The sequence below is a fragment of the Cuculus canorus genome, chromosome 22 (assembly GCF_017976375.1).
Source record: "Cuculus canorus isolate bCucCan1 chromosome 22, bCucCan1.pri, whole genome shotgun sequence".
Classification (NCBI taxonomy): domain Eukaryota; kingdom Metazoa; phylum Chordata; class Aves; order Cuculiformes; family Cuculidae; genus Cuculus; species Cuculus canorus.
Window position 1 is genome coordinate 8,626,046 of NC_071422.1, and position 23,279 is coordinate 8,649,324.

General features: G+C 61.6%; 1 protein-coding gene across 9 annotated transcripts in view; it reads left to right on the forward strand.

Annotated features, from left to right (window-relative positions):
- Positions 1-6,284: 6,284 nt before the first annotated feature.
- Positions 6,285-23,279, forward strand: part of MACF1 (microtubule actin crosslinking factor 1) — a 140,145-nt gene continuing 123,150 nt past the window's right edge. For 7 of the 9 annotated variants that reach the window (XM_054086218.1, XM_054086217.1, XM_054086215.1 and 4 more), the window contains exon 1: positions 6,293-6,527. In XM_054086218.1, the coding sequence (XP_053942193.1) occupies positions 6,308-6,527 (220 nt within the window). In that variant the 5' untranslated portion in view covers positions 6,293-6,307. Of the gene's footprint in view, positions 6,528-11,898; positions 12,073-23,279 lie in introns of those variants that run through there. The other 2 variants (XM_054086206.1, XM_054086210.1) reach the window with 2 other exon arrangements.

The following is a 23,279-nucleotide window of genomic DNA, read 5'->3' on the forward strand; positions in this document are numbered from 1 at the left end:
TGCTAGGCTGTTTCCAGTCACTCTCTGGCTGGCAGTAGCAGTGTGTGAGGTGAAAACCTGGTTAAAACAACTTGTTTCCGCCTGGATGCAGGGTGGTGGGGGATGGATTTGGCTTCTCCCCTGCCCTTGCAGAGTGTCAGATGCAGATTTCGCTCGGGGCTTTGCTGTGCAATCCCATGTGTCAGCAGGATCCATTGCGGGCGGTGGCCCTGGCACAGCTGGAGTGCTCTGTCCCTCTGTGCAGGGCCCTGGCAGCAGTGCCCGCCTGCCCTGCTGCTTCTCCCTCCCTTCCAAATCCTGCGTGGTTTTTTAACTGCATTAGGGCAGGTGAGTACCTGGAAGCAGAGAGGGGCTGGATCTGTGCTTTAATCCATGTTTTTAATGCTGATGGTTGTGGGTTTAATGCTTAATCTTTGGTGCAGGTGGAGCCTGCGACTTTCCTGATCCTCACAAATCCCCACGCTAGGATGATAAATGCTGACACGAGCACGGTGACCCCAGCAGGCAGAGCTGGCCAAGCCGCACTGAGGGGCTGCTGGGGCTGCTGCTCCTGATCCAGGTGTGGCCCCTAAATCCTGCCCCACTGGTGCCTTTGTCCATGTGCCTCCAGCAGAGGGGAGCTTTCCCGAGGGGTGAGGGTGGCCCTGGCAGCCCTGTTTCCCAAACACTTTGGGAATGATTAACTGGGTGGGGGAGCAGCTGCTTTGAGTAGTCTGTTTAGATAATTCATGCCTGGAATCTGAGGGGTTGGAATTAAAGGATCACCCAAGGTGGACTGTGACAGCAGTGAAACCCCAGACTGTCCTGGCAGGGACCCTCTCCTGCCCACGGAGAGGGAGCTGCTGCCACGTTGAGCCCCTGTGGTGGGCACTTGGATCCATCCCAGGAGCTGGAAGAGCCTCACAGAGCCCTGGTTTGCTGGGCGCAGACCCTGGAAGAGCCATGCCCTCGGCTGGGGTGGGAGACTGATGCGAGCTGTGGTGTTGGGATGTTCTGCCGTGCCCCTCTGCCATCCTGTGGGAAGAAACACTTCTGTGGTTCTCAACCCGATTCCACAGGGACTGTGGCAGCAATGGGCTCTCAGGTGCCACCCCAGCAGGGTCTGGCCTTTTGGGGGTTGCTGCTGCTCCTCATTGAGCTCTCCTACAGTTCCCTCTGAACAGGCCTTTCCAAGCACCGCCTGAGGCTTCTCCCTTCCCCCAGACCCAGATGGATCTGTTACTCCAGCCCAGATGGGTTCCCTCTGCTTGGGTTGATTCATGGCTGCAGTCATCCCAGCACGTGGGACAGAGCAGTTTCTCCTTGGCAGCAGCAGAGCACCCCGAAACCCGGGTCTGTGTCCGATGGGGCCCAGGGCTGCCAGAGCCGGGAGCTGCTCTCCTGATAATCCTCAGGGGGGTTTGTCTGGCTCGTTCAAATATGGAAGCTCTTTGGTGGTGGTTGGTTCTAGCACTGTGCCAGTGCCCCCTCCACTGGAATTCCTCATTAGGGGTGGTGATTTATTACTCCCTCCCAGGTTCCCAGTGCTGACTGGTGGCCCCGGGAATGACTCTTTGGTGGCAGCTTGGCCGCAGCAGTCGGTAGCTCAGCAGCGGCACAAACCCCTGGCGAGCAGGCAGCGCAGGCTGGCAGCAGCGGGAGTGCACGCTCCTGGGAATCGCTGGCTTGCAAAAAACCCAGGCTGGGAGAGGGAAGGGTTGATTCCAGGGAGGGGGGGAAAGGGCTCAGCAAAAAACCCAGCGGCTTGTTGATGTCAAGTGACTCATCTCAGCGATCTGCCCGGCTGTCGCTGTTGGAGGAAAGCATATCTGAACACCCCTGTCTCCTGAGCGGCTCGTTAGAGCATCCCGAATCCAATTGTTCTGGTGAGAAGTGTTAACGCTGCCAAGGGCAAGCGGTGAGGGAGGAGCAGAGCCGAGCTGTGTGTTGGCATTAAAAGCTCTAATCGAGACTGCAGACGATAAGGAAAATAACCAGAGGCCTGGTGAAAGCGATCAAATTCAGGAAGAGATGGAAAACCACGAGGAGGCTGTGGCCAAGCCGCAGCCATTGAAAATGGGTCTGATCATCCCCCAGGCAAAAGGGATTTGGAGCATCCTCCACTGCTGAATGTCACTCACCATGGAGCCCTGAACAGGATTCGTTCCCAGCATGGAGTTGGATCCAAGTTTACACTGTGCTGTTGGCTTTCTGGTAGCTGTTTTGCCATGAGAGGAAGCCACATCTTGGCTGGGTGGGGAGGCGCAGAGGCTGTGCTGGGGCTGGAGGTTTCCACCAGGAGCCCAGGGAGGAGCTGCTGCTGCTGTCGGCACAGCCTCACGTTGTTCCCCAGCTGCTTTCCCGGCATCTTCCCTGCTCCCCCATTCCTATTTTCCTATAAGCCTTAGCCACCCAGGAGCTGGGGGCCAGGGAGCAGGTGCCCCCCGCCTCCTGCAGCTCCTGCATTCCTGGATGAGCCAGGAGCATCTGCAGCTTCCTTCCTCCTTGGAGAGCAGGGATAAACAACTCTTGGGAGATGAATAATTAATCAGAAGTCAAGGGAAAAGGCAGCTCTATCCGTGGGCTCAGGCAAAGGCTTTGATGAGGGAGAGGGGCAGAGCCATGTGCTAGCTGAGCCGCACCAGGAAGGTTCTTCCTGCACCCTGTGGACACCAAGTGGGACCCCAAAGTCTTGGCACCTTTCTCAATGTCCACAGGGCAGGAGTAGGGATGTGAAAGGATTTAGGGAGGGACCCAACCTCCCTCTTCCTCCTGAAACAGCAATTCCCCATCCCCACGCAGGCAAAACAACTCACGCTCCTAACCCAGATTCCTAGTACAAATAATCCAGCGCTGTGAGGGATTTCTGGAAAGGTGTTTTGGGTAGGAAATCCCTACGGGCTGGATCAGGCTCCCACTGCTCTCGCTCGGAGTTTGCTACGATTCCAATCGGCCAGGTTTGCTGCAAGGGAGGAGGCCAGAGCCCAACCAGTCACACAGAGCACAAGGTGACAAAGGGATGTGTCACCCTGAAGCCAGCTCACAGCCGGCCGCGGGGATGAGCCGAGTGTGTCATGTCCCAGGAGAGTGGTGCCCGTCCGCTGTAGGAGGGAGCGGGGGCAGCTGAGGGCATCGTGCCCATCACCCTGGAGCCCACTGGGCACTGGGCTTGCAGGGGCGACAGCTGGTGCTCTGTGCATCACACGCACACGACTGAGCCACACAGCCCAGCCCAGAGCTTTGGGAATGTCTGGCTCTCGGGGCACTTTCCTCCTCCCAATGCACCTCAAGCTGCTGGCTCTAGCAGGATAAGCCCACCCTGCTCCCAAACCCATGGATTTTGGGGCCCCTTGTGGTGCCAGAACCCTCAGCCCCGACTTCAGTGCGGTGGCCGCATTTATCCAGCGGTGTTCAGTCCAGTGTTCAGTGTTCAGTGTTCAGTGGATGTGCTCAAGAGGTGCAAGAGCTGCTCAGGAGGAGGGAAGAGAACTTGTGCTGGGCGTGGGGCTGGTGCTGGCACATGAGAATGCCGATTCCCAGCACCACAGTGTCCCAGCCCATCCACAGTGCTATCGGGACTCCTGGGAATCTTGTGTCCCTGAGGCCTCAGCTGCTGCGGCTCCCAGGTCGAAACATCCCACCAGCGTATCCACACCGTGGTGGGTTTTGTCCAAGTGCTCCCTGCGCCCGGTCCCCACGGGCAGGGCTGCGGGGCAACACGTGCTCAGCTCCAGCCACATCCCAAGTGTCCAAGAGCGGAGCGTCACCACACCCTGCGTGTGTCCTCCACTGCATCCACCCCCTCACTGGAAGTACTCGAGGAAACACCCGCCGGGAAGCAGAGGCACCTGTTGGGATGAGATCTGAGAACCTGAGAGGGAGAGATTCCCGCGGGGTAGCCGGCCGCGCCGAGACCCCGGGAGAACCGGGGCGACGGGCTTGGCCTGGCCGTGTGCGACGCCGCGGGAGCAGCCGCGCTGGCCCGGGGCCGTGGCTCGGCACTGCTGCTCGCTGGGTCCCGCCGTCGGAGCGGGGCAGCTGGCTCCGCTCTCGGCCCGAGCGGTTTATCCTGCTTCACTCGTGCCAGGCGGCCGGGGCTGTCCTGCAGCTCCGACACCCCGCGGGGCTGCTGGTGGTGACCCTGCCTGCACCGCGGCTGCTGCCGGTACCGGAGCTGGGATGCCTGGCTGCCCCGCAGGTGAGGCTTTGGGTGGCACACGGCTTCCCCAGCCCTTTCCGTGCCCGTCCTTGCTCTTTCCCAGCGTAGCTCCAGCCCTCTCCGTGCCTGTCCTCGGTCACATCCCCTGCTCCGCGCTCCCCGCTGCTGGCCCTGATCGATGGGTGCTCTAATTACCACGGGCCTGTGGGGATCCGGCGGATGGGGGGGTCTGGTGGGGCTGTGTGGGGAGCTGCTGGGTGGTTTGGGGGACCCTTTGTGCAATGGGAGCATTGGGGTGGCCGTGCAGGCTCTGGGAAAAGGGGAAGTTAGGATGGAACCTGGGGGGTGTCAGGCATTGGGGTGCGCTGGGGAGCCCGGGCAGGTCAGGGGGTACGGGGTGGGTTAGGGGGGACGTTGCGGGGCACAGGGTGTGTCAGGGGGCGCCTGGGAGGGAGGCAGGCATGGGGGTGAGCCGGGGAGCCCGGGCAGGTTAGGGGGTACGGGATGGGCTAGGGGAGAGGCTGGGCGGTGTCAGGCATGGGGGTGCACCGGGGAGCCCGGGCCGGTCGGGGGTGCCGGTGCCCGAAGCCGCCGGGGGCAGCCGAGCCCCCCCGCTCCGAGCGGCGGCGGTGGGCAGGGCTGGGGGAGGCGCCGCGGCGGCGGGGGCGGCGGGAGGCTCGGCGGGGCCGGGAACGGAGCGGGAACGGGAACGGGAACGGGAGCGCCGCGTCCTGCCGGGAGCGGGCGGTGAGCACTGGGGATGGGGCAGGGATGGGGACAGAGACAGAACGGGGATGGAGCGGGAGGGGGGGCGGCAGCCGGGCTGCGCTGGGGCTGCGGGCACCGCGGGGAGCAGGGCAGCCCCGTGCGCCCCGCATAGCCCTGCCTGCACCCCCTGCTCGCTCCCCGCAGCCTCCCGCACCCGCTGCATCCCCTGCCCGAGCTCCAGCCCCGCAGCCGCTGCACCCCCGCCCGCTCCCGCTGCCTCCCGCACCCCCTGCCTGCACCCCCTGCACCCCCTGCCCGCACCCCACTGCCTCCCGCACCCCCTGCCCGAGCTCCAGCCCCGCAGCCTCTGCACCCCCCGCACTCCCTGCCTGCACCCCTTTGCCACCGGCACCCCCCTGCCTGCACCCTGCTGCCTCCAGCACCCCCTGCACCCCCTGCCCGAGCTCCAGCCCCGCACCCCCTGCACCTCCTGCCCGCACCCGCCGCCTCCCGCACCCGCTGCCCGCACCACAGCCCGGGCTCCATCCCCGCAGCCCCATCCCTGCCTCTCCCCAGCCCCCCACCCCCAAAGCCAGGGCGCGGGCCGAGCCCCTCGTTACGGGCATCGGGGCTGCGGGGTCGGGGAGGACGCAGGTTTTGGGCCACGGTTCGTTTTTTGCAGCTTTTCCATGGGGGGCGAATGACTCATGGAATCCTTTCTCCCTTTCTTCCAATATTTTTTTGGGTCTCTTTGTTCCTGTTTTGCTGATTAAATGATGATAACAAGGCAAGGCTCCGCGCGATGGAGGCGGCTCCTTCGCCGCGGCGCATCGGTTGTAGGAGTCTCAGGCATTTCATGTGCATTTTTCCTGGCCAAGCTAGAGGACACAATGGGAATGGGTTTAAATATGTCTCACGCAAGGTGCTTATTTGCCCAGCGTGAGTACACGGCACAGAGAGAGCCCTACCATTTTCCCCTACCATGATTAATAGGATTTTTAAAGCTGTTCCCACTCTGAGAGGGGAAAAACCAGAGGTACAAAGGGTAGAGCCAATCTGATGGCTTCTGCTTGTACCGAGCACAAAGAAATCGAATCCAAAAGGTTGGACTTTGCTTTATGGGAGCGAGCGGATGCCAGGGGTGCCCGCGGGGGCTTTGCTGTGGCAGAGGGGCAGCTGTGCCGCTGTCCCCGGGGGCCCTGGCCGCCAGAGCAGCAAGGGGGAAACTGAGGCAGCGTTCAGGAGCTCCAGGAGGGGCTGATTCTCCTGCCCAAGAAGTGCTTGGGCGCAGGTGCGAGGTCAGAAGTGTCTGTGGTGGCATGGTCACTTCTCCATCACTCCCAGCGCCTGTGGCGGGAAGGGCGCCGTGGCCGGTGGCCCGGTGTCACGTGCCGTTTGCTCCTTCTGCAGGCTGCTGCCCGCGGGGACGTCCTGCCTGCCCTGCTGCCTGTGCCGTGGGCCATGTCGTCTTCCGATGAGGAGACCCTCAGCGAGCGCTCATGCCGGAGTGAGCGTTCGTGCCGGAGTGAGCGCTCCTACCGCAGCGAGCGCTCGGGCAGCCTCTCCCCCTGCCCCCCTGGGGACACCTTGCCCTGGAATTTACCCCTCCATGAGCAGAGGAAGCGGAAGAGCCAGGACTCGGTGCTGGACCCGGCTGAGAGGGCTGTCGTCAGGGTCGCAGGTAAGGCAGCGCCCTGGGGTGCCACGGGTACCCCAGAGATGGGGAGATGGGGCACCCCTTGTGGGGGCTGGGGCGGTCTTGGGGCCATCCCTGTCCCCTGCTGCTCCCCAGGGAGCTGGGGATGGGATGGGATGGGATGGGATGAGATGGGATGGGATGGGATGGGATGGGGAGGGATGGCTGCGGCCTTTGGCAGCTGTGTGCTGGGGTGGTGGTTCGGCTCTGTGATGGCTTTGTCCTGCTCGGGCAGGGCTCGCTGCGGGCTGTTTGTACCCTCAGCACACTGGGGTTAAGGGATGACTGAGCACCTCTAAAGCTTGGGTTGGGTGACATTAAAATGTCTAATTAAGGACTAAATGTCTCCTTGGTGGAACCATGTCCTTGGCCAGACTCCGGGGAGGAATTTGCCCAGGGAGGTTTGTGACTCCTGCCCGGCTGATGGAGCCGGGGCTGCTCCTTCACCATGGCGGTGACTGTTGGCAGCCCCACCACTGTGGTCCTGGGGACGTCCAGTGTCCCTGCGCTGCTCTGTCGGGGAGGGGTCACTGCCCCGTGTGTCCCCTCGCCTGCAGCGGTGCCACCGGCTGCTGTCACACCCTGGGAAGGGACGTGATTGAGAAACAAAGACAGGGATGGACCTGCAGTGGCTAATGGCTCCTTCTCCAAGCACTGAATGGTGGGGCTGGTGGGGACCCCACTCCAGGGCTGCCAGGGAGGAGAATGGAGGAGCTTCAAGGTGGTGGCCCCCGGCACCAGAGCCGGGATTTGCTTCTTCACCCGGGACAAATGGCCAATGGGGGCTTTGATCTGCAGCCACTGGGGTCTGACCCCTTCTCCTCGCACCCCAGGGGCCTTTGATCTGCTCTCAACAGAGCAAACAGGGATTTGGGGCTGTGCTGGAGCCCCCGCAGGGCCCTGGCTGGGAACCCCGGGGCTCAGCTTCCATCCCACTGGCAGAGGCTGCACGAGGGTGGTGAGCGCTCGAGACGCCCGCTCTGCACTGCCAGTCCCTACCAGCCCCCAGCCAAACAGCAAACTGACGCCAGCACCGGGCTCTGCACCCTGTAGGGACTCGGACTGGGAGCGCTGGGGAGCTGGGGGATCCCAGCATCCGTGGCCAGATCTGCCCCGGGTGGGATTCTTAGCAGGATGCTGGCTGCCTGCCCTCCCTCCCTGCCCTGCGCGGGCACAGCACGGCGTGCGCAGCCTCAGCCGTGCTGGGATTCCGCTTGGGCGGGTTGTGCCGTCCTGGCTCGCGGGCATCTCTGGGCAGGAAGAACCAGTTGATTCAAATGATGGTTCTCGAAAGTGGCTGTCTGGGGCTGGGGGAGGCGAACGCGCAGGGTGCGGCCTCGAACGCCAGCACCGTTGAGGCTGGGATGTGGCCGGGGCCCCACCATACCCATCGCCGCACAGGGACAGGCTCTGCTCCGAAAGCCCCATCCTGCTGAGTGCTGAGCACTCTCCCATGCCCCAGACCCAGCCGAGGCACAACCATTTCCCTGCTGTGTTTCTCCTTGCCTGCCCGGGATGCCGAGCGTTTGTCGTCACCTGGCTGCATCCAGCCCGTGATTAAAGGCGCGGGGATGTCACAAAATCTGGTCTCATGCAGATTCCCTATTAAAAATAACTTCCAAGGTGCAGCTTGGCAGTGCTGAGCCAGGAAGAAAGAGTTTGGAGACAGTTTTGTGTCACCAGGCTTGAAAATGAGCTGAAATATTGATTCGGATCCTTGCATTATTCAGCGGTGCTGTCTGCCGTGCGCCGGCCGCCCCGGTGCCTGTCCCCACCGTGGGGATCGGGGACTGAGGATGGGGATGGGAGCTGGCACCTCTCCGTGCAGAGAGGGACGGGCTCAGCTGCCTGGGACCCCCGGGAAGGGACACTGGGGAGCCAGCCCGGTGGCAGGGATGGAGCCCGGGCACGGTGTGGGGCTGGGGAGCCCATCCTGCACCCGACCATGGGCCTCGCAGAGGCAGCACAGGGGCGATAGCACCTCAGTGGTTTTGGGGAGACACATGGATCTGGGGTCCGATGGTCTCTGCATCCATTCTGGCCACCAGAGCCAAGGGAAGGAGTATGCAGCTGTGCAGGGAGGGGATGCAGCAGCGGGGACCCTGCTGGAGGTGCCGGTGCCGTGGTGCGGGGGGCTGGGACCCCTGCTCTGCACCCCGAGCTGCCGGGGCCGCCTGTGCCTGCACCTCCAGTCCCGGCTGGGTGCCCTGGCACCCCTGGAGCCGTTCCCTGCTTTGCCAGCATCTCCCTGGAAGGCAGAAGGAGAGTGGGACGCGGGGCTCAGCCTGGCCCTTGGCCCCGCGTCGCTCCGTCTCGCTCCAGCCGCCTGGCACAGGGCAAGGGGCGGTGGTGGCTTTTGGAAGAAAAGGCTCTTTCTTCCCAAACCTCCTTGCGGTCGATGCTGCCAGGGGTCATGTTCTGCTGGGGGTCCTGAGGGGCGAGGGGGAGCTGGGGGTGGTGGAAGAGGAGTCCTGGGGGTTTCCAAGGCTGCGCTCGCCTGCTGGAAAAGGCTCCTGGGAGCCTTTTGTCCCTCCGGAGCGACACCCCAGCCTCTGCCAGCGGCTGTGCCTCCTCCGTGGGGACACAGGAACAAACCTCCTTGTTCTCCGCTGGCTTGGGAGCCGCTCGTGGTGCTGGGGTGGCTTCAAGCGGCTCTCCTGGTGCCCAAGGAGGAATCACTTGGTGCCAGCTGGCCGGCATGGATTCCCCTTTCCCTGAGAATGTGGTTTAGGGTCAGGTGGACGCTGTGAGCGCAGGCAGATCCTCAGGCTCCATGTGTGGCGGCCTCATGGCCGGAGCAACGGCGTTCCCCGTGCCTGTCCCCGGCGGGATCGCTGCTGCCCGGGGACGCTGCCCTGCCTGGCACCGCCGGGCACAAAGGCAGCCATGCCACGAGGCCGCCATCGCCTGCATCCGAGCCTTCCTCCGCACAGGGTCATGGCCAGGGTGCAGCCGGGCACTGCGCTCCATGCAGCAGTAATTACTTCTCCTAATTAAGCTCCATAGTTAAGGGGAGCTGCCTCTGACGCTGGGGCGAGGGGGATGGTTTGTATAGCCCTCAGCCAGGGCTGCGGGAGGAGGAAGAGGAGGAGGAGGATGGTGGTGGCTGCCGGTGGCCCCTCGCCATCCCCAGAGGCATGCGGGGCACGGCCCCCCCCGGGTTTGGGGGTCCCTGGGTGATGGTGGGGAAACACGCGATGTCTGGGCTGAGTGGGATGGGGCTTTTCTCGTTGCCGTGGTTACCCAGCTGGTGGAGCCTGGCCCTCTGGTTGCCATGGCAACAGCGCAGCCAGGGTGAAAAAGCAACATCTTGTGGTGGCCAAAAAGGGCTGGGATTTGCCCCGGAGGGGAGGGGGGGCAGGGCTCCCCCGGGGGGGCTGGATACGGCTATGGGTCGTGGCGAGGGGGGCTCTGGAGTGTCCCCTGGCCGTCCGTGTGACCCCAAAATGGCTGTTCCTGCAGGAGGCTTCGCTCTGCTGCATCCCGAGCCACCTGGAGGGGTGGAGTGGGGGCTGCCTGGGGTTTCTGGTGGGTATTGGGGTGCCAGATAGGTTTGGTCTGCACCCCATTCCCTTCGGGGTTTGCCCGTATACCTTTCGGTGGGGACCACAACCCCCCTGGGTGATGCTGGGGCTCCCTGTTCCCCCCCAAGCGATGCCAAGGGGCCTGGCTTGCCCTGCGCATCTCCTGTGCCCCTTTCCCATCCCAGCAGAGGCTGTGGGAGTGGAGCTGCGGCACCCGGGGCTGGTGGGGACAGAGCCCGACCTGGGAACATGGAATGAGCCCCCACCCTGAGCTGGGAATGCATCCCAGGATAAATCCCTGCCAAATTCAGGATGGAATAAAGGAGGTCCATAGTCCAGACGAGGCCACAGAGATGATGCAAGGGCTGGAGCTCCTCCCGTATGAGGACAGGCTGAGAGAGTTGGGGCTGTTGAGCCTGGAGAAGGGAGACCTTAGAGCAGCTTCCAGTGCTTCTTTCCAGGAAGAAATGTTTTTCTGTTCAGGTGGGGAGCCCCTGGCCCAGGTTGCCCAGAGCAGTGGTGCTGCCCCATCCCTGGAGGGGTTCAAGGCCAGGTTGGATGGGGCTTGGAGTCCCTGATCCAGCAGGAGGTGTCCCTGCCCATGGCAGGGGTGGGACTGGATGGGCTTTGAGGTCCCTTCCAACCCAAACCATTCCATGGTTTTACAAGTTTTGCAAAGCCAGAGCAGGGCGTCCCTCCTGGCTTTGGTCTTGCTGGGGTGCACTGGGCTGCAGGGCTCTGGTGCACACGGATCTTACTGGGCTGCAGTGCTCTAGCGTTCCAAATGCACTGAGATGCTGTGCGATGCACGGGGTTGCAATGGGTACACGGGGCTGCAGCGCTCTGGGCTCACCGGGGGAGCCCCGCGCTGCCCCGCTCGGTGCGGCCTCCAGGGGGCGCGGCGGGGCCGGGGCGAGACCCGGGGGCGGAGCACGGACAGAGGGGCGTGACCAGAGGGCGGGGCCAGATGCGAAGGGCAGGGCCAGTTGTGGGCGGGTCGACGGGGGCGTGGCCTGATGCCATGGGCGGACCCGACTATGGGCGCGGCTAGGATGTGGGCGTGGCCTTACGAAGGTTTGTAATTTGCGATAGGCGTGGTTTGTGTACATGGGCGCGGCCTTGGCCGGCGGGCTATGTGATGGAGTGGGCGTGGCCTGTATAATATATAAGCTTGGCCTTGATTGGCAGGCGGTGTCGACAGTGGGCGTGGCCTTTGCAAGCTGATGTTTCTCAGCTGTGGGCGTGGTAACTGTGATGGGCGTGGCCTGTGCATATAGGCGTGGCATTATTAGGCGGGCTGTCGATTGTGGGCGTGGCCTCGGCGCCCCGGTCCTGCATGGTGGGCGTGGCCCCGGCGGTACCGGTACCGGGCGGCGGGTGGCACCATCGGTGTGGGGTCCCAGCAGGCGGTCCCAGTAGGCAGTACCCATGGGCGGTCTCGCTGTGTGGGCGGACCCGGTGGGCGGTGCCGGTGGTTGGGCCGTACCGGTGGGTAGTACCGGTGGGTAGTACCGGTGGGCTGTCCCGGTGGGCGGTTCCGGTAGGCGGTTCCGGTAGGCCGTCTCAGTGTGTAGGCAGTCCCAGTAGGCGGTCCTGGCGGGTGGGCGTTTCCAGTGGATGGGCAGTACCGGTAGGCGGTCCCGATGGGCGGTCCCGGTGAATGGGCGGTGCCGGTAGGCGGTGCCGGTAGGCGGTGCCGGTAGGCGGTCCGAGTGCGTAGGTGGTTCCGGTGGGCCGTGCCGGTAGGCGGTCCCGGTGGGCCGTGCCGGTGTGTAGGCGGTCTCGGTAGGCGGTCCCGGTGAGTGGGCGGTCCCGCGGGCGGCCCCGGCGGGCGCGGCGGAAGCGGAGCGGGCGCAGAGCGGCCCTGGTCGCCGCGCCGGGAGCCGGTGGAGCTGCGGGCACAAAGGCCGCCATGGCCGGGTACGTGCCCGGGCTGCTGCCCGCCACCCGCAGCCAGGAGAAGGAGTTCGTGCAGGCCTACGAGGACGTGCTGGAGCGATACAAAGGTACCGGCACCGGGGGCTGGGGTCCCGGGGTCCCCTGCAAGGGGGCCCTGGAGGATGAGGGTCCCTGCGTGGGGTACGCGGGCTCTGAGTGTCCGTGGTGTCCCCTTCAAGGGACCCCGGAGGATGAGGCTCCCTGCAAGGGGGATCAGGGGTTCGAGTGTCCCTGTGTCCCCAGCAAGGCGACCCCGAGGGATGAGGGTCCCTGCGTGGGGGTCTCGGTGTCCGTGGTGTCCCCTACAAGGGGACCCTGAAGGATGACGGTCCCAGCGTGAGGCACCAGGGATTTGAGTGTCCCTGATGTCCCCTGCGTAGGGGTCCTGAGGGGTGAGGGTCCCTGCGTGGGGTGCCCAGGGTCTGTGTCCCTGGTGTCCCCAGCAAGGGGACCCAGAGGGGTGAGGGTCCCGTCGTGGCGTGCTGGGTGCCTGAGTCTCCCTGGTGTCCCCTGTGCGAGCATCCCAAGGGGTGAATGTCCCTCTATCTGAACTGCGTGGGGTGCCCAAGGGATGAGCGGCTCTGGTATCCCCTGCGTGGGGTGCCCGGTGCCCTGGTGTCCCCATGTGGGGATCCTGGGGTCCCTGTGTCCCTTTGTGGGCTGCCCAGGGCCCCAGTGTCCCCGTGCCGCTGCCATCCCAGCACCCAGCCTCGCTGCTCTGAGCACAACATCCATCATCCTTGTCCCCATCCCTGCCCTGCCTGCCTCTGTCCCCGTGGGGCTGTGCTCCCTCTCCTGTGCCGTCGCCACGCAGGTGAAGGCTGACGCCGCTGGCCGTGCCGGCAGTGAGTGTGCAGTTTTGATGCCAGTGGCTCCCCTCCGGAGTTGCGTGCGCTTCCATTATTATTATTGTTGTTTCTCCTTGCTGCAGAGCTCGAGTTGTCTTGGAGCCCAGATTCCAGCCCCACAGGGCTCCTCGCACTCGGTTTTGTAAGTTTAGCGACCAAGTCTCTTTAAAACGTGGATGGCGGAGTCCAGAGGACGAGCGCCCGCTTCCTTTTCCTTTCTGCCTGTGGAGAAAGGGGAATAATGGATTCCCCGGCTCCTTGATTCCGGGGGTGCTACTCGGACCTCCCCAAGGTGGGAGAAACGCGCAGCCTCGCTCCACTTTCAGGGAATAAAAGTGTCTTTGGGAGCCTTGGAAAGGCGCTGGATAATGCGATGTGGGCTTGTCAGAGTACTCGACAAACTTATTAATAAAAAGCCTCTTTGATGTAGCTGGGTTCAGCGTGGAGATGCGAGGAAACAGTGCAGTGGGTGCCAGCGCCTGGCATGGGAAGAGCTGGCGTTGCCTTGGTTTTGCTTTGTTCCAAAAAAGAAATTGAAATTACAGGGTCCGTGTGTGCTGGTGCTGCCAGGGCTCCACTGGCCAGGCTGGGCTCTCGCCCCGTGCTCCGGCTGTCAGTGCCATCACTGAGCAGCCGGATTCCACAGGAAGGGGGGCTGCTTGGGCTGGGTCATGCCTGGTTCCTGCACCAGCTTATGGTGGGAAGCTGGGGGTCACTTGGAAATGCTCTGCTGGGTGGTGTTTGATCTCATTTGCTGTGTTTGGCACAGGGAAGCGAGTGTTTATCCTGTGGGAAAGCTTTCCTTCACCTTTGACCCCTTCCCAGCTCCCAGCTGCTCCTGGGATGTCCCATCCAGGTGGGAGCCTCCAGTTCGGGTTGCTGGGATCTGAACTGGTGGAAGTGTTGTCTCTTCCCAGCTTTTTCCCATTGCAGTTCCTGTCAGTGCCTTTGGTTTTCCTGTCCGGAACAAGTTTTCCAATGGCTCGTCCCCTCCCCCTCTTAATCCTGCAAAACTGAAGAATTTTCACCAAAATGTGACTGCTGGGGCCGAGCACCGTGGGGAGCCCCGTGGGGCTGATGTCTGGCTCGTGGGGCCAGTGTCCGGCTCGTAGCCACCCTGTACCTGCTGTGTCCGGGCCCTGGTGCTGCTGGCGCCGGCTCACACCGTTGGAGGACAAGGAGGATGCTTGGCGGTGCCGAAGCCAGGAGCTGTGGGGAGGCTGCGACTGCCTCCCTGTCTTTCTGTTCCACAGCTCCGTGCTGTTTCTGATAGAAAATAGCCTAAAAACCCCAATCTGAGCAGCGGGGCCTCCGCCGTCGAGCAAGCCGGGGCAGGTCTGGAGAAAGGCAGTCTGGCAGCACAGGGATGCTCGCGGAGCCGGCGTGGTGAGCCAGGAATCCTGCCTTTCTCTAGCGAGCAGGGGTTAACCTGCTGGCAGATCCCTGTGATTTCTTGCTTTCTGAAGCCACCCACCTCAGGCAGAGGAGAGCTGCGGGGTGCCGGGGAGGTGTGCCGCAGCGCTGCAGAGCCGTGCCGGGATGCGCCCGCACCCAGGCGTGCTGGGCAAGGTTTGCATCAGCACCGTGAGCTGGCGTGGGCGCTGCGGGGGCACCCGGCGCTGGGCACTGTGCAATGCCGCACCCTGGTCCTGAGGGGATGGTTGAGCAAGGGGATGAGGCTCAAGGAGGGGATTTGGGTGGTATAGGCTCCAATTCCGCCTCACAGTGCTTGGAGCCAGGCAGAGCTGCCCTGATGGTGGCATCCTCAGGGGGCACAGCACTCTCCTGCACAGAACCCGGCACCTGCAGCTGGAACATCTTCAACACCTTTACCAGTCTGGCCCAGCTGAAAGTTAGTGGACCAGTTTCCTGGAACGTCTGGCGTGGAGCGGCTTCCAGCCCCTCTTGCCTCATCGCCAGATCAGAGTGACGCGGCACATGCCAGGACGTGCAGTGCCGCTGCTGCAGGTGTAGGTGGGAATGATGACAACAGTGCCGGAGGTGACGGTGGAGCTTTCAGGGACCCCTCTGGATGCCACCGTGGGTCAGAGGGGTCTGGCCAGGAGGGGAAGCCCTGGTCTGCCCTCCCACAGGCCCTCAGTGGGGCTCAGCACCGAGGGCTGCTCCCCATTCCGGTGGTCTTGTTCCCCATCTTTTTTTGGGGCTGTTGATGCTGTCTCCTCAGGAAGCAGGATCCGGCACGTGGCTCTGCTGCAGCCCCGGGAGCCCGGCAGCACAAGGGTGCCGGCAGCACTGCTGGGCTCCATGCAGTGCAGGTCACGCTTTCCCTGTTCAGAGCACTGTAAACATTAACTCATCGATCCGGTGAAATCCTTTCTTTTTGATGATTAACTCTTTTCAGGGGTGGAAGCCAGGAGCTGTGGTGTCCAACGGGCCTTTTCCCACCCCGGTGCTGTCTCTGCCAGCTCCGTGGTGCCCGGCACGTGGCCTGGCATGTTTGAACTGGGACGGCATGGGGTGGCTTGTCACCTTGTCTGCCTAACCTGAGTCAGTGCTTAGAGAGGACAACCTTCGGGGCACCGGAGGAGACTCTGGGGTGGGCAGGAGAGGTGTGGGACCCAAACTGGAGCGTGCTGGACCCCTCCTCATGGGACTGGAGCCTTCCTGGTTGTGCACAGCTGTCCTGGCTGTGTCCATCTGTGAAAAAACTCCTTTTTTGCACCTTTTCTTCTGCTCTGTGAAGCACAACCAGCGATGTCTGGACCTCAGTGCTGGGGTCTTGGGACTTAGAGACCTCTCCCTGTCATGCCCAGTCACTGCAGCTGAGTGGCTGTGCCAGCCTGGCAGCACACGCTGCCTCCTGACACAGGGCCACAGACGCCAGAGTTTCATCCTGCCTGGATAAACATTGCTCCTGGTGGTACTGAGCAGGCAGCGCAAGGGCTCTGTGGTCTGCAAGAACTCTGACAGGACCAGCAGCGTGGTGGTGACTCCTCGCTGGGGGAGAGGAAGCTCTTCTTCCTCTCCGTTGCCTGGGAGGAGGGGTGGCTGGGCACTGCCGTCGGAACAGAGCGTCCCTGGCTTGGGGAAGCTGGGCTGGAAGCCATCGGCCTTTCCATCATTAGGACAGTCAACTCTGATTCTTTGGGATGGACTTGGGAGTCACTGGCTGCCCTGGTACTGGGGAGGGAACCAGGGGCCGAGGGGGCCAAGAAGGTGGAGGGAGCCTTGGGCAGCCTCTGGACCTGGGTGTCCAAGGTGGAGCTGAGCGTGTGGTGGAAGGTGCTGTCTTGTTTGTGTTTGTTTTGGCCAACAGGGAAATGGAGTTGGTGTTTTTTCAGGTGCGAGGATCCACCCCGCCTCACCCATGCAGCTCTCTGCTGCCTTCACCGCAGAGTCATCGCCATCCCCAGTACCGACGGTGCCTCCCGGGCTAGGCTTGCCTTGCCGAGAGGCGCCTGTCCCCATGCCAACCCTGCCAGCATCCCCAGGCACAAAATTGGTGGAAGTGATTGCCATTGTCGTTGTCATTCTGGTGCCCTATGCATGAACCAGGACGTAGCTCAGCCCTCCTTGCAGGTCCTGGGGCCACCGGCTGCTGCTCCTGATTCCTGCGTGCTCCTGGTCCAGAGAGAAAAGCCCCTGGGTGGTGGGTGCTGGGGTGATGGGTGCCTGTGCAAGGGGCTGTATCCACAGTGCCTCCCTGGCATGGGTGCGGTGCAGCTCCTGCCGGTGGCTGGTGCCGTGCTGGCAGCGAGTGCCGGAAAGCTTTGATCTTGTTTCAGCAGCCAGCTCACCCAAGCTGAGCATTTGGAAAGGGCTCGCGCTGTTCTCTTGCTCCTCAGCACTGCCTGCATGCATTCCCGTTGGAGCCTTTTCCTTCCCAGCTCACACTTCAGGGCGAGACCTGAGTCTTTGACCTCCGTCTGCTGGGTTCTGGCCAACCTCCTTCCCAGGCTCGTCTCTGTTCCGTCAGCTGAGTTTAGACTGCCCTGGACATACCGAGGCTGATGCCAGCGGCACAAAACCTCCCAGAGGAAAGTGGGAAAAGAGGTTTTATTTAAATTTAAAGTGCCTTAACACTGTTGTTTGAATATTGGGGTGGTAAGTTCTTTCATATGTGACCAGAACAGATAAATCCAGGCTGTGGAAGCAGCAGGGGACTTCAAATTCCAGTTTGTCATGTCTTGGTGCAGGGAGAGGCTCGAGGTGGGTGTGAAGCTGCTCATCAGTGCCAGGGCTACCAGAGTCTCCAGCCAAGGCGAAGATGAGTAGCAGGAGGAGGAGGGACCCTGATAAAGCCATTTTTCACCCCGTCTCTCCTGCGTGGAGGGGCTGGAGTCCTTCCTGGGGCTGTCGGCTCAGCCTGGCTGTTGCAGCCGAGCTGGTTCCTGCACCAGACAATGTCATCACCAGCTGGGACAGGCATGGGGCAGCAGGAGGATGCTCCATGCAGCGCTGGGAAGCTGTGCAGCTCTTCCTGGGGCTCTGCTTGGCTGGGGAAGCCCTGGAAGGAAGATTCTGGGGAGTGCTTGGATCCCACCCGGGGTTGAGATGTGGGTGGCCAATTTGTGTGGGTGCTGGGGAGCAGGGCCAGCACCCAGGGTGGGATTTGCGACTGCTCAGCCTTCGGCTCACGGTGGCTCTGGTTTAAGGAGTGTGACCGGGGCAGTGTCGGTTTGAATCTATCACTGCTCTGGGAAGGAGCACAAATGCATTCTCATTGATATTCCCCGGGGATGGTTTCCATGGGCAGCCCCTGCTGTGCGCCCATGATGGGGAGCGTGGGCAGGGCTGCGTGGTGCAAGAGCCACTGGGACCACAGAGATCAGCATTTCCTTGGGGTTGTCCTCACCAAGGAGGGACTCTGCTCCCTGATCTCAAATCCAACCCTTCCCTGCTCCTCGCTGCCGCTTGGCTGTTCCCAGGGCGTTGCTGCCTCAGGATCTCTGTGCTGTGGACGCATCCTGGCAACACCAGCTGAGTTTTCCTGGGCAGATGAGGCAATCGTGCCGTGGGGGTGATGGCACACCTGGGATGGGACTGGCAGCTGCTGGGAGTGGGGCTGTGGCAGGAGCCCCAATTTGTGGGGCTGGTGGTGGCTGTCACCATAATGTGACCCCTGCCTGGCACTATGGGGCAGAGCCAGCCCTTGCAGGGCCCTGGGCAGCACCTACAAACCGGCTCCTCTTTGCACCCTGACTAGATGATCACACCTTTCCCATCCCATCGGAATCTGTGGGTGGGGTGGGAACCAGCAGAGCCGCTGCCGAGTGGTGGTGGGAGGGCAGGGGTGGAGGCAAGGTGCTGGTCTCCCCAGCATGAGCAGGAGAGCAACTTCCTAGCAGCTTTTCTCTGCTGCTGTCAGCATGGTCCCCTGCCCAGTTGTCCCTGTCCTGCATCCCAAGTGGCCAGGCTTGCAGCGTCTTTGCTGGATGCTGACCTTGAGCTCCCCCTTCTCCTTCCAGATGCTCTTTCTCCAGCCTTGCTGGGGGCTCCACGTTTGATGTCCCAGTGTTGCTATTGTCTGGAGGTGGTGGGCCCGTTCCTGGGGCCTGGGAGATTCAAACTGGCTCCAGCTTGAGAGAGAAACCATCGAGGAGGTCCTCTGCAGGGCAGCCTTTGCATAGCACAGAGGATGCTTGGATTAATGAGCTGGGAAGTTTCATTTCCAAGCTCATGTCATAGATTTTTTTGCATCTGGATGGATCCCACCCGGCTTGGGCGCCGTGGAGGGGGGTTCTCCAGCATCAGCTTCCCAAGGAGGAGATGGGTGGTGAGGCTGGGTGATCAGATTTGAGGTTTGTCTGGCTGCAAACGTGGCAAAACGAGTCCTTGGATGTGATCAGAGATGCGTGCCATGCCTTTTGGTCAGATAAGCCCAGCGATTCCTGGGAAGGGGGAGGCAGGGAGGGCTGTTTGGCAAGATGGTGTGGGAGATTTTGGGCAAGAAGCAGGATGCTGATCCCAGCAGGATGGGCCAGGACTCCCTGTCACCCTGATAGTGCCGATGGGAGTCTGGATCCAGCGATGATGAGGTGAATCAGTGTGCAGTGAGCATCTTGTGTTCGTGTGGGGTCAATGTTGCCATGGTTGTGCAGCACCAGGAGTGCTTCTCTGCCGCCTCTGGCCATTGGCGATCTGGGCCAGTGAGTTCCGTGTTTGCTGTTGTTTCCCTGTTCATAACATGCTGCATTTCCATTTTTCATTTCCTGCTGGACCCTGTTTCTGCAGGGCCAGTGCTGTGCCCATGTGCCTTCAGCGGCTGCCTGCTCTCCCTGCCCTCCTCTGCTCTGACTGAGTGGTTTTTACCAATGCCTGGAAAACTTTTCCAGCCTCCTGCCTGTGGTGGATGTTGTGTTTGGGTCTTCTCCTCTCCCAGCCTCTGCTCTTGGCCACATCAAGCTCCACTGGGACATCTGTCCCCTTCCTGGAGCTCCACTGGAACCCCTGCCCAGCTCAAGGGCAGCATCCCGGCATGGTTGAGGCCAGAGCCATCTCTGCCTGTCCTGCTCCCAAGCCCTTGCTCAGCCCTTACTGCCTCCCTGCGTGGCCGTGGAGTTGTATCTCTGCTTTGGTCCCAGTGGGACATCTGTGCTCACTCCTGGCTGTGCCAAATGAGGCTGTGCCTTCTGTCCTAGTGCTTATTAATCGCTGTTCAGGTCCATCGTGGCTTTTAAGAAGTGCTTTTGCCAGCAGCTTATTTTTCCCTGCAGGAAACTGTACACAAGGCTCCCCGGCAATGAGATTCGCCTTGACCTTGGGCAGTTTTGCTACAAGAGCTGTCCTGGTAAAACTATCCAGCAGGAGTGACTCCTTTCCATGCAGAGCGAGGCCAAACTGTCTCCTGTCCTTTTGGCCCTGCACTGTGCGTGCTGCCAGCAGCTGCCCCTCCAACTTATTAACATGAACCAGCTCATTAACATTAATTAACAGCCCCCCCCAGCACCGCCCTGGTTGGGGCACTGCTCAGTTGATAAGAGGATGGCTACAAGTGATGCTGGTGTGGCCGTGGCCATCACCGTGTCCCCGCCAGGGGCTCTCCTGGCAACAAAGGTGCTGGCCAGGCTCTCTTCGAATAAATCCAGCCCACAGCCTGGGGTTGCTGCCATGGGTCTTGCATCCATGCCCTGGCTCTGCTGGCAATCTTGGCTTGGGGTGAGCAGCCCCTGCCCTGGTGATGGTGGGGAAGGTTAATGTGGTCCCCCACCACCCCCACAACTCGTGTGCTCATTGGGGAGTGAACCCTGCCGTGGGTCAGAGCCATGGAGTGAGGGAGGGGACAGCCCTGGAGCAGGAGGGTTGATGGCTGGCGGCTCCAGACACTGCACGTGTGGATATTTCATCCTCTGCGGCTGTTTAGGATGCTTCTCGTTCTTGCTGTGGAGGGCAGTTGCCCAACTGGGAGATGCTGGGATTCCTGGGCTGGCTTTGTGTGCGGTGGCTGGGCTGGGAGCTGGGGGCTCCCCCCGTCTCCTTCCCAGCCCCAGTGTGCTGATGGGGCCAGCTGGAGCCGTCCTCCCTGCTTTGGGAATTCCTGGCGTTCCTGGTGAAGAGAGGGAGCCCGGTTGCTTGCGGATGGGGTCCAAGGGGGAGTTGGGGTGCTCGTGGATGGGGTCTGGAGGCATCACACCTGGTTCCTCTTGGGATGGGAGGGGGAAAGCACCCTGCTCCCTACCACTGTGGGGCTTGGGAGGCCTGGCAGGGGTCAGGCTGCCTTCCCACACTGCCGATTGTGCATCAGGAGGGAGGCACCGAACCCCCCCAAGTGTGGTGTTCCGCTCCTCAGCCTGGGGGTACAAATCTATGTGTGTATAGAGGGGAGAGCTGGGGTGCTGGTGGAGGGTATGAGTTTGGAGCTGCGTCTCCCTCCTGCCATTGTCCTTCCGGAGCAGCTGCCTGCTTGCCCCGTCCAGTGCCGTCCTCACACTGCCTGGTCTCTCCCCTTTACTGGGAAGGGGAGGATGGCGATAAATAAACGGAGGAAGCTGGTGGTGCTGCATGCTCCCCCACACCGGGCTCTGCTCTCCGTGCCAGCTCCTGGAGGGGATGGGACATGTCCCCATGACCCCTCCTTGGAGCTGTTCCTCTCCTCCTTCCCACAGCCCCTTTGTCAGTGAGGAACGGGGCTTTTCGGTTTTTTTTTTTCTCTTTGGAGGAAAATTCCATTGTGCTATTTTTAGTGGTGACAACTTGGCTTCTTGCAACAACTTCATTCTGCTCCCGGCTGTGCCGGCGGGTGCAGGGCGATGTCTGCGAGAGCCTCAGTGATGCTGAGCGGCAGACGAGGCTGCCACTGCTGCTGCCCACCAGGTGCCTCCGGCTCCTGCCCTGCTTGGGAACCCTCGGTAGAGGCTGGAACTGCTGGGCTGTTCCATGTGGCCACTTAGATCGGCTCCCACTTGCTGAGGTGGACCGATGCCTGCCTGGATGATGCAGACCCACATATCCCCGCAGCCTGGGCAGCTCCCTTTGATAGCTGCGGGACGTCTGGGTGCCACCTCCACTCCATCCGCGCCCAGCAGTGGGTCCAGGCAGTGCGGTGGGATCAAGGGGCTGGGGGAACACTTGGCCACCTGCCTGTTTCCCTCTCAGAGCTCCTGGAGGGGTTTTGGCTCCTGGTTCCCAGGCAGGCAGGCAGCTGTCAGGGGCACAAGCGGCACCTGGCCTATGGGTTTGCTCCGCTCGCCCAAGAAAGCGATACCGCTGGTGTGCATCTGTCCTGGAGAGGTGTCCATCTGTCTGCAGGGCTGTGGGGAAGCAGGGCCCTGTGCCCCTCTGTGGTTGCTTGGGTGAGCAAAGTGGTGTTAATTAATTCGTGTGGATAATGTGAGGCACTGCTAAGGGAAGGTGCTTGTGTTGGGGATGGGTGGATCCATTCCTCCAGCACGCGATGGAGGAGCCACGGATTCCTGTGCTGGACAAGGAGAATCTCCTCCTGGGACATGGAGCTGCCACTCCTGGTTCTCAGGGTGATGTGGCTCCTGCAGCGCATCCATGTGCTGGTTTCTCTCTTCCCAAACGCTGTGCAGGTGTGCCAGGGTGGCTTTACCAGGAGGTGCTGGCTGTGCCGGAGCCAAGCAAGCAGATCCTGTGCCGTGCAGTGGGTCTTACTCAATCCACTGGGATCTCTCTGGAAAGGCAGTGGGTTGATACCAGGAGAACGTGATCTGGCACCACAACGAGTGTGTTTCAACACCACTGCTGACAATATCTATTATTTGATTTGACAGAAGCCCTGGGATGTGCCTGGTGAATGTCAGCACTGCTGAAGAGCAATGCTGAGTGGGGCGGGTGCTGGGATCCCCTCAGATCATGTTGGGGTGCTTCCTGCTGCCAAAATTTCCTTTAAAATAAGTAAATCTCCTTTTTGGCTTTGTAAGCACCTCACTGCCAGAGCAGGGTGAGTGTATGGTGAGCAGGGTACAAGGCCAGAGGGACCCAGCACCCACCTGATCTGGGGTCTTGCCTGACCCTTTCTTCCAGCAAATTACAGGAATCTTCTGATGGCTTCTTCCAGGCTGGTGGCCTGGTGTCAGTCATCAGAGTGGCTTTTCCCACAAGGACAAGGACCCTGTGCTCTGCCACTGGCTGTGTTTTCCCCATCTGTCTTAAAGCCTTTTTTTCTTCAAAGTTTTTTTCCTTCCCCTCCCAATTCCCTCAAGCGTGCTCCTTGCTGGAAATATCCCCGAGACATTCAATCCCTGAGACCTCCAGCGCGGGGTGGGGACTGGGATGCCAGAGCCCCAGTGGTGTGGGGCTTTTGCTGGTAACACTGGGCTCATTTGCAAAAAGGGGGTTGGCCTCGGCCACGGAGGCTTTAAAACGCTTCATCAAATAAGGAAGCGTGAGGGCTGTGCTGCAGCTGGGCTCGTGGTGGTCAAAGGGCGACAGTGGCGAGGCCAGTGGGGCCAGTGCGGCTGCTGAGCTGGTGACAGCAGCGGAGGCTGACGAACGTCCCCATGCCACCCAACTGAGGAGCGGAGTGGTCTCGGCTGGAGAATGAACCTGGAGAAGTACAAGAAGTTCCTGGATGGACTGGGTACCCTGAAAGGTATTTCTCACCCTGTGCGATGTGGATGCGCAGCACAGAGAGGGGCTGAGCCGCTCAGGCATCACCTCCTCTGAGGGCTCCAGCAGAGCCCAACCATCTGCCATCGGTTGGCAATGGAGGCAAACCGATCCCCCTGGGACGCCAGGGAGCTGCCGGCTTCCCAGGGAGGTGGCCGCGAGGGGTGGTGCTTTCATGGCTCTGCCTCACTTCCCTCCTTTGTCCTTTATTTGGATTTTGAGCAGTGCGTCTGGGCACAAAGAGAAGGGGCAGCGGCTGACCCGTCCCAGTAAGGCACACGGGGAGGCAGGGAAGCTGCCCTGCAAAGAACAACTGGAAAAGAAATTGAGCTCAAAATCCCACTAGTGGGAATGGAACCGGCCGCTGCTCCCAGGGGCTGCTCTGGCCAGGGTGG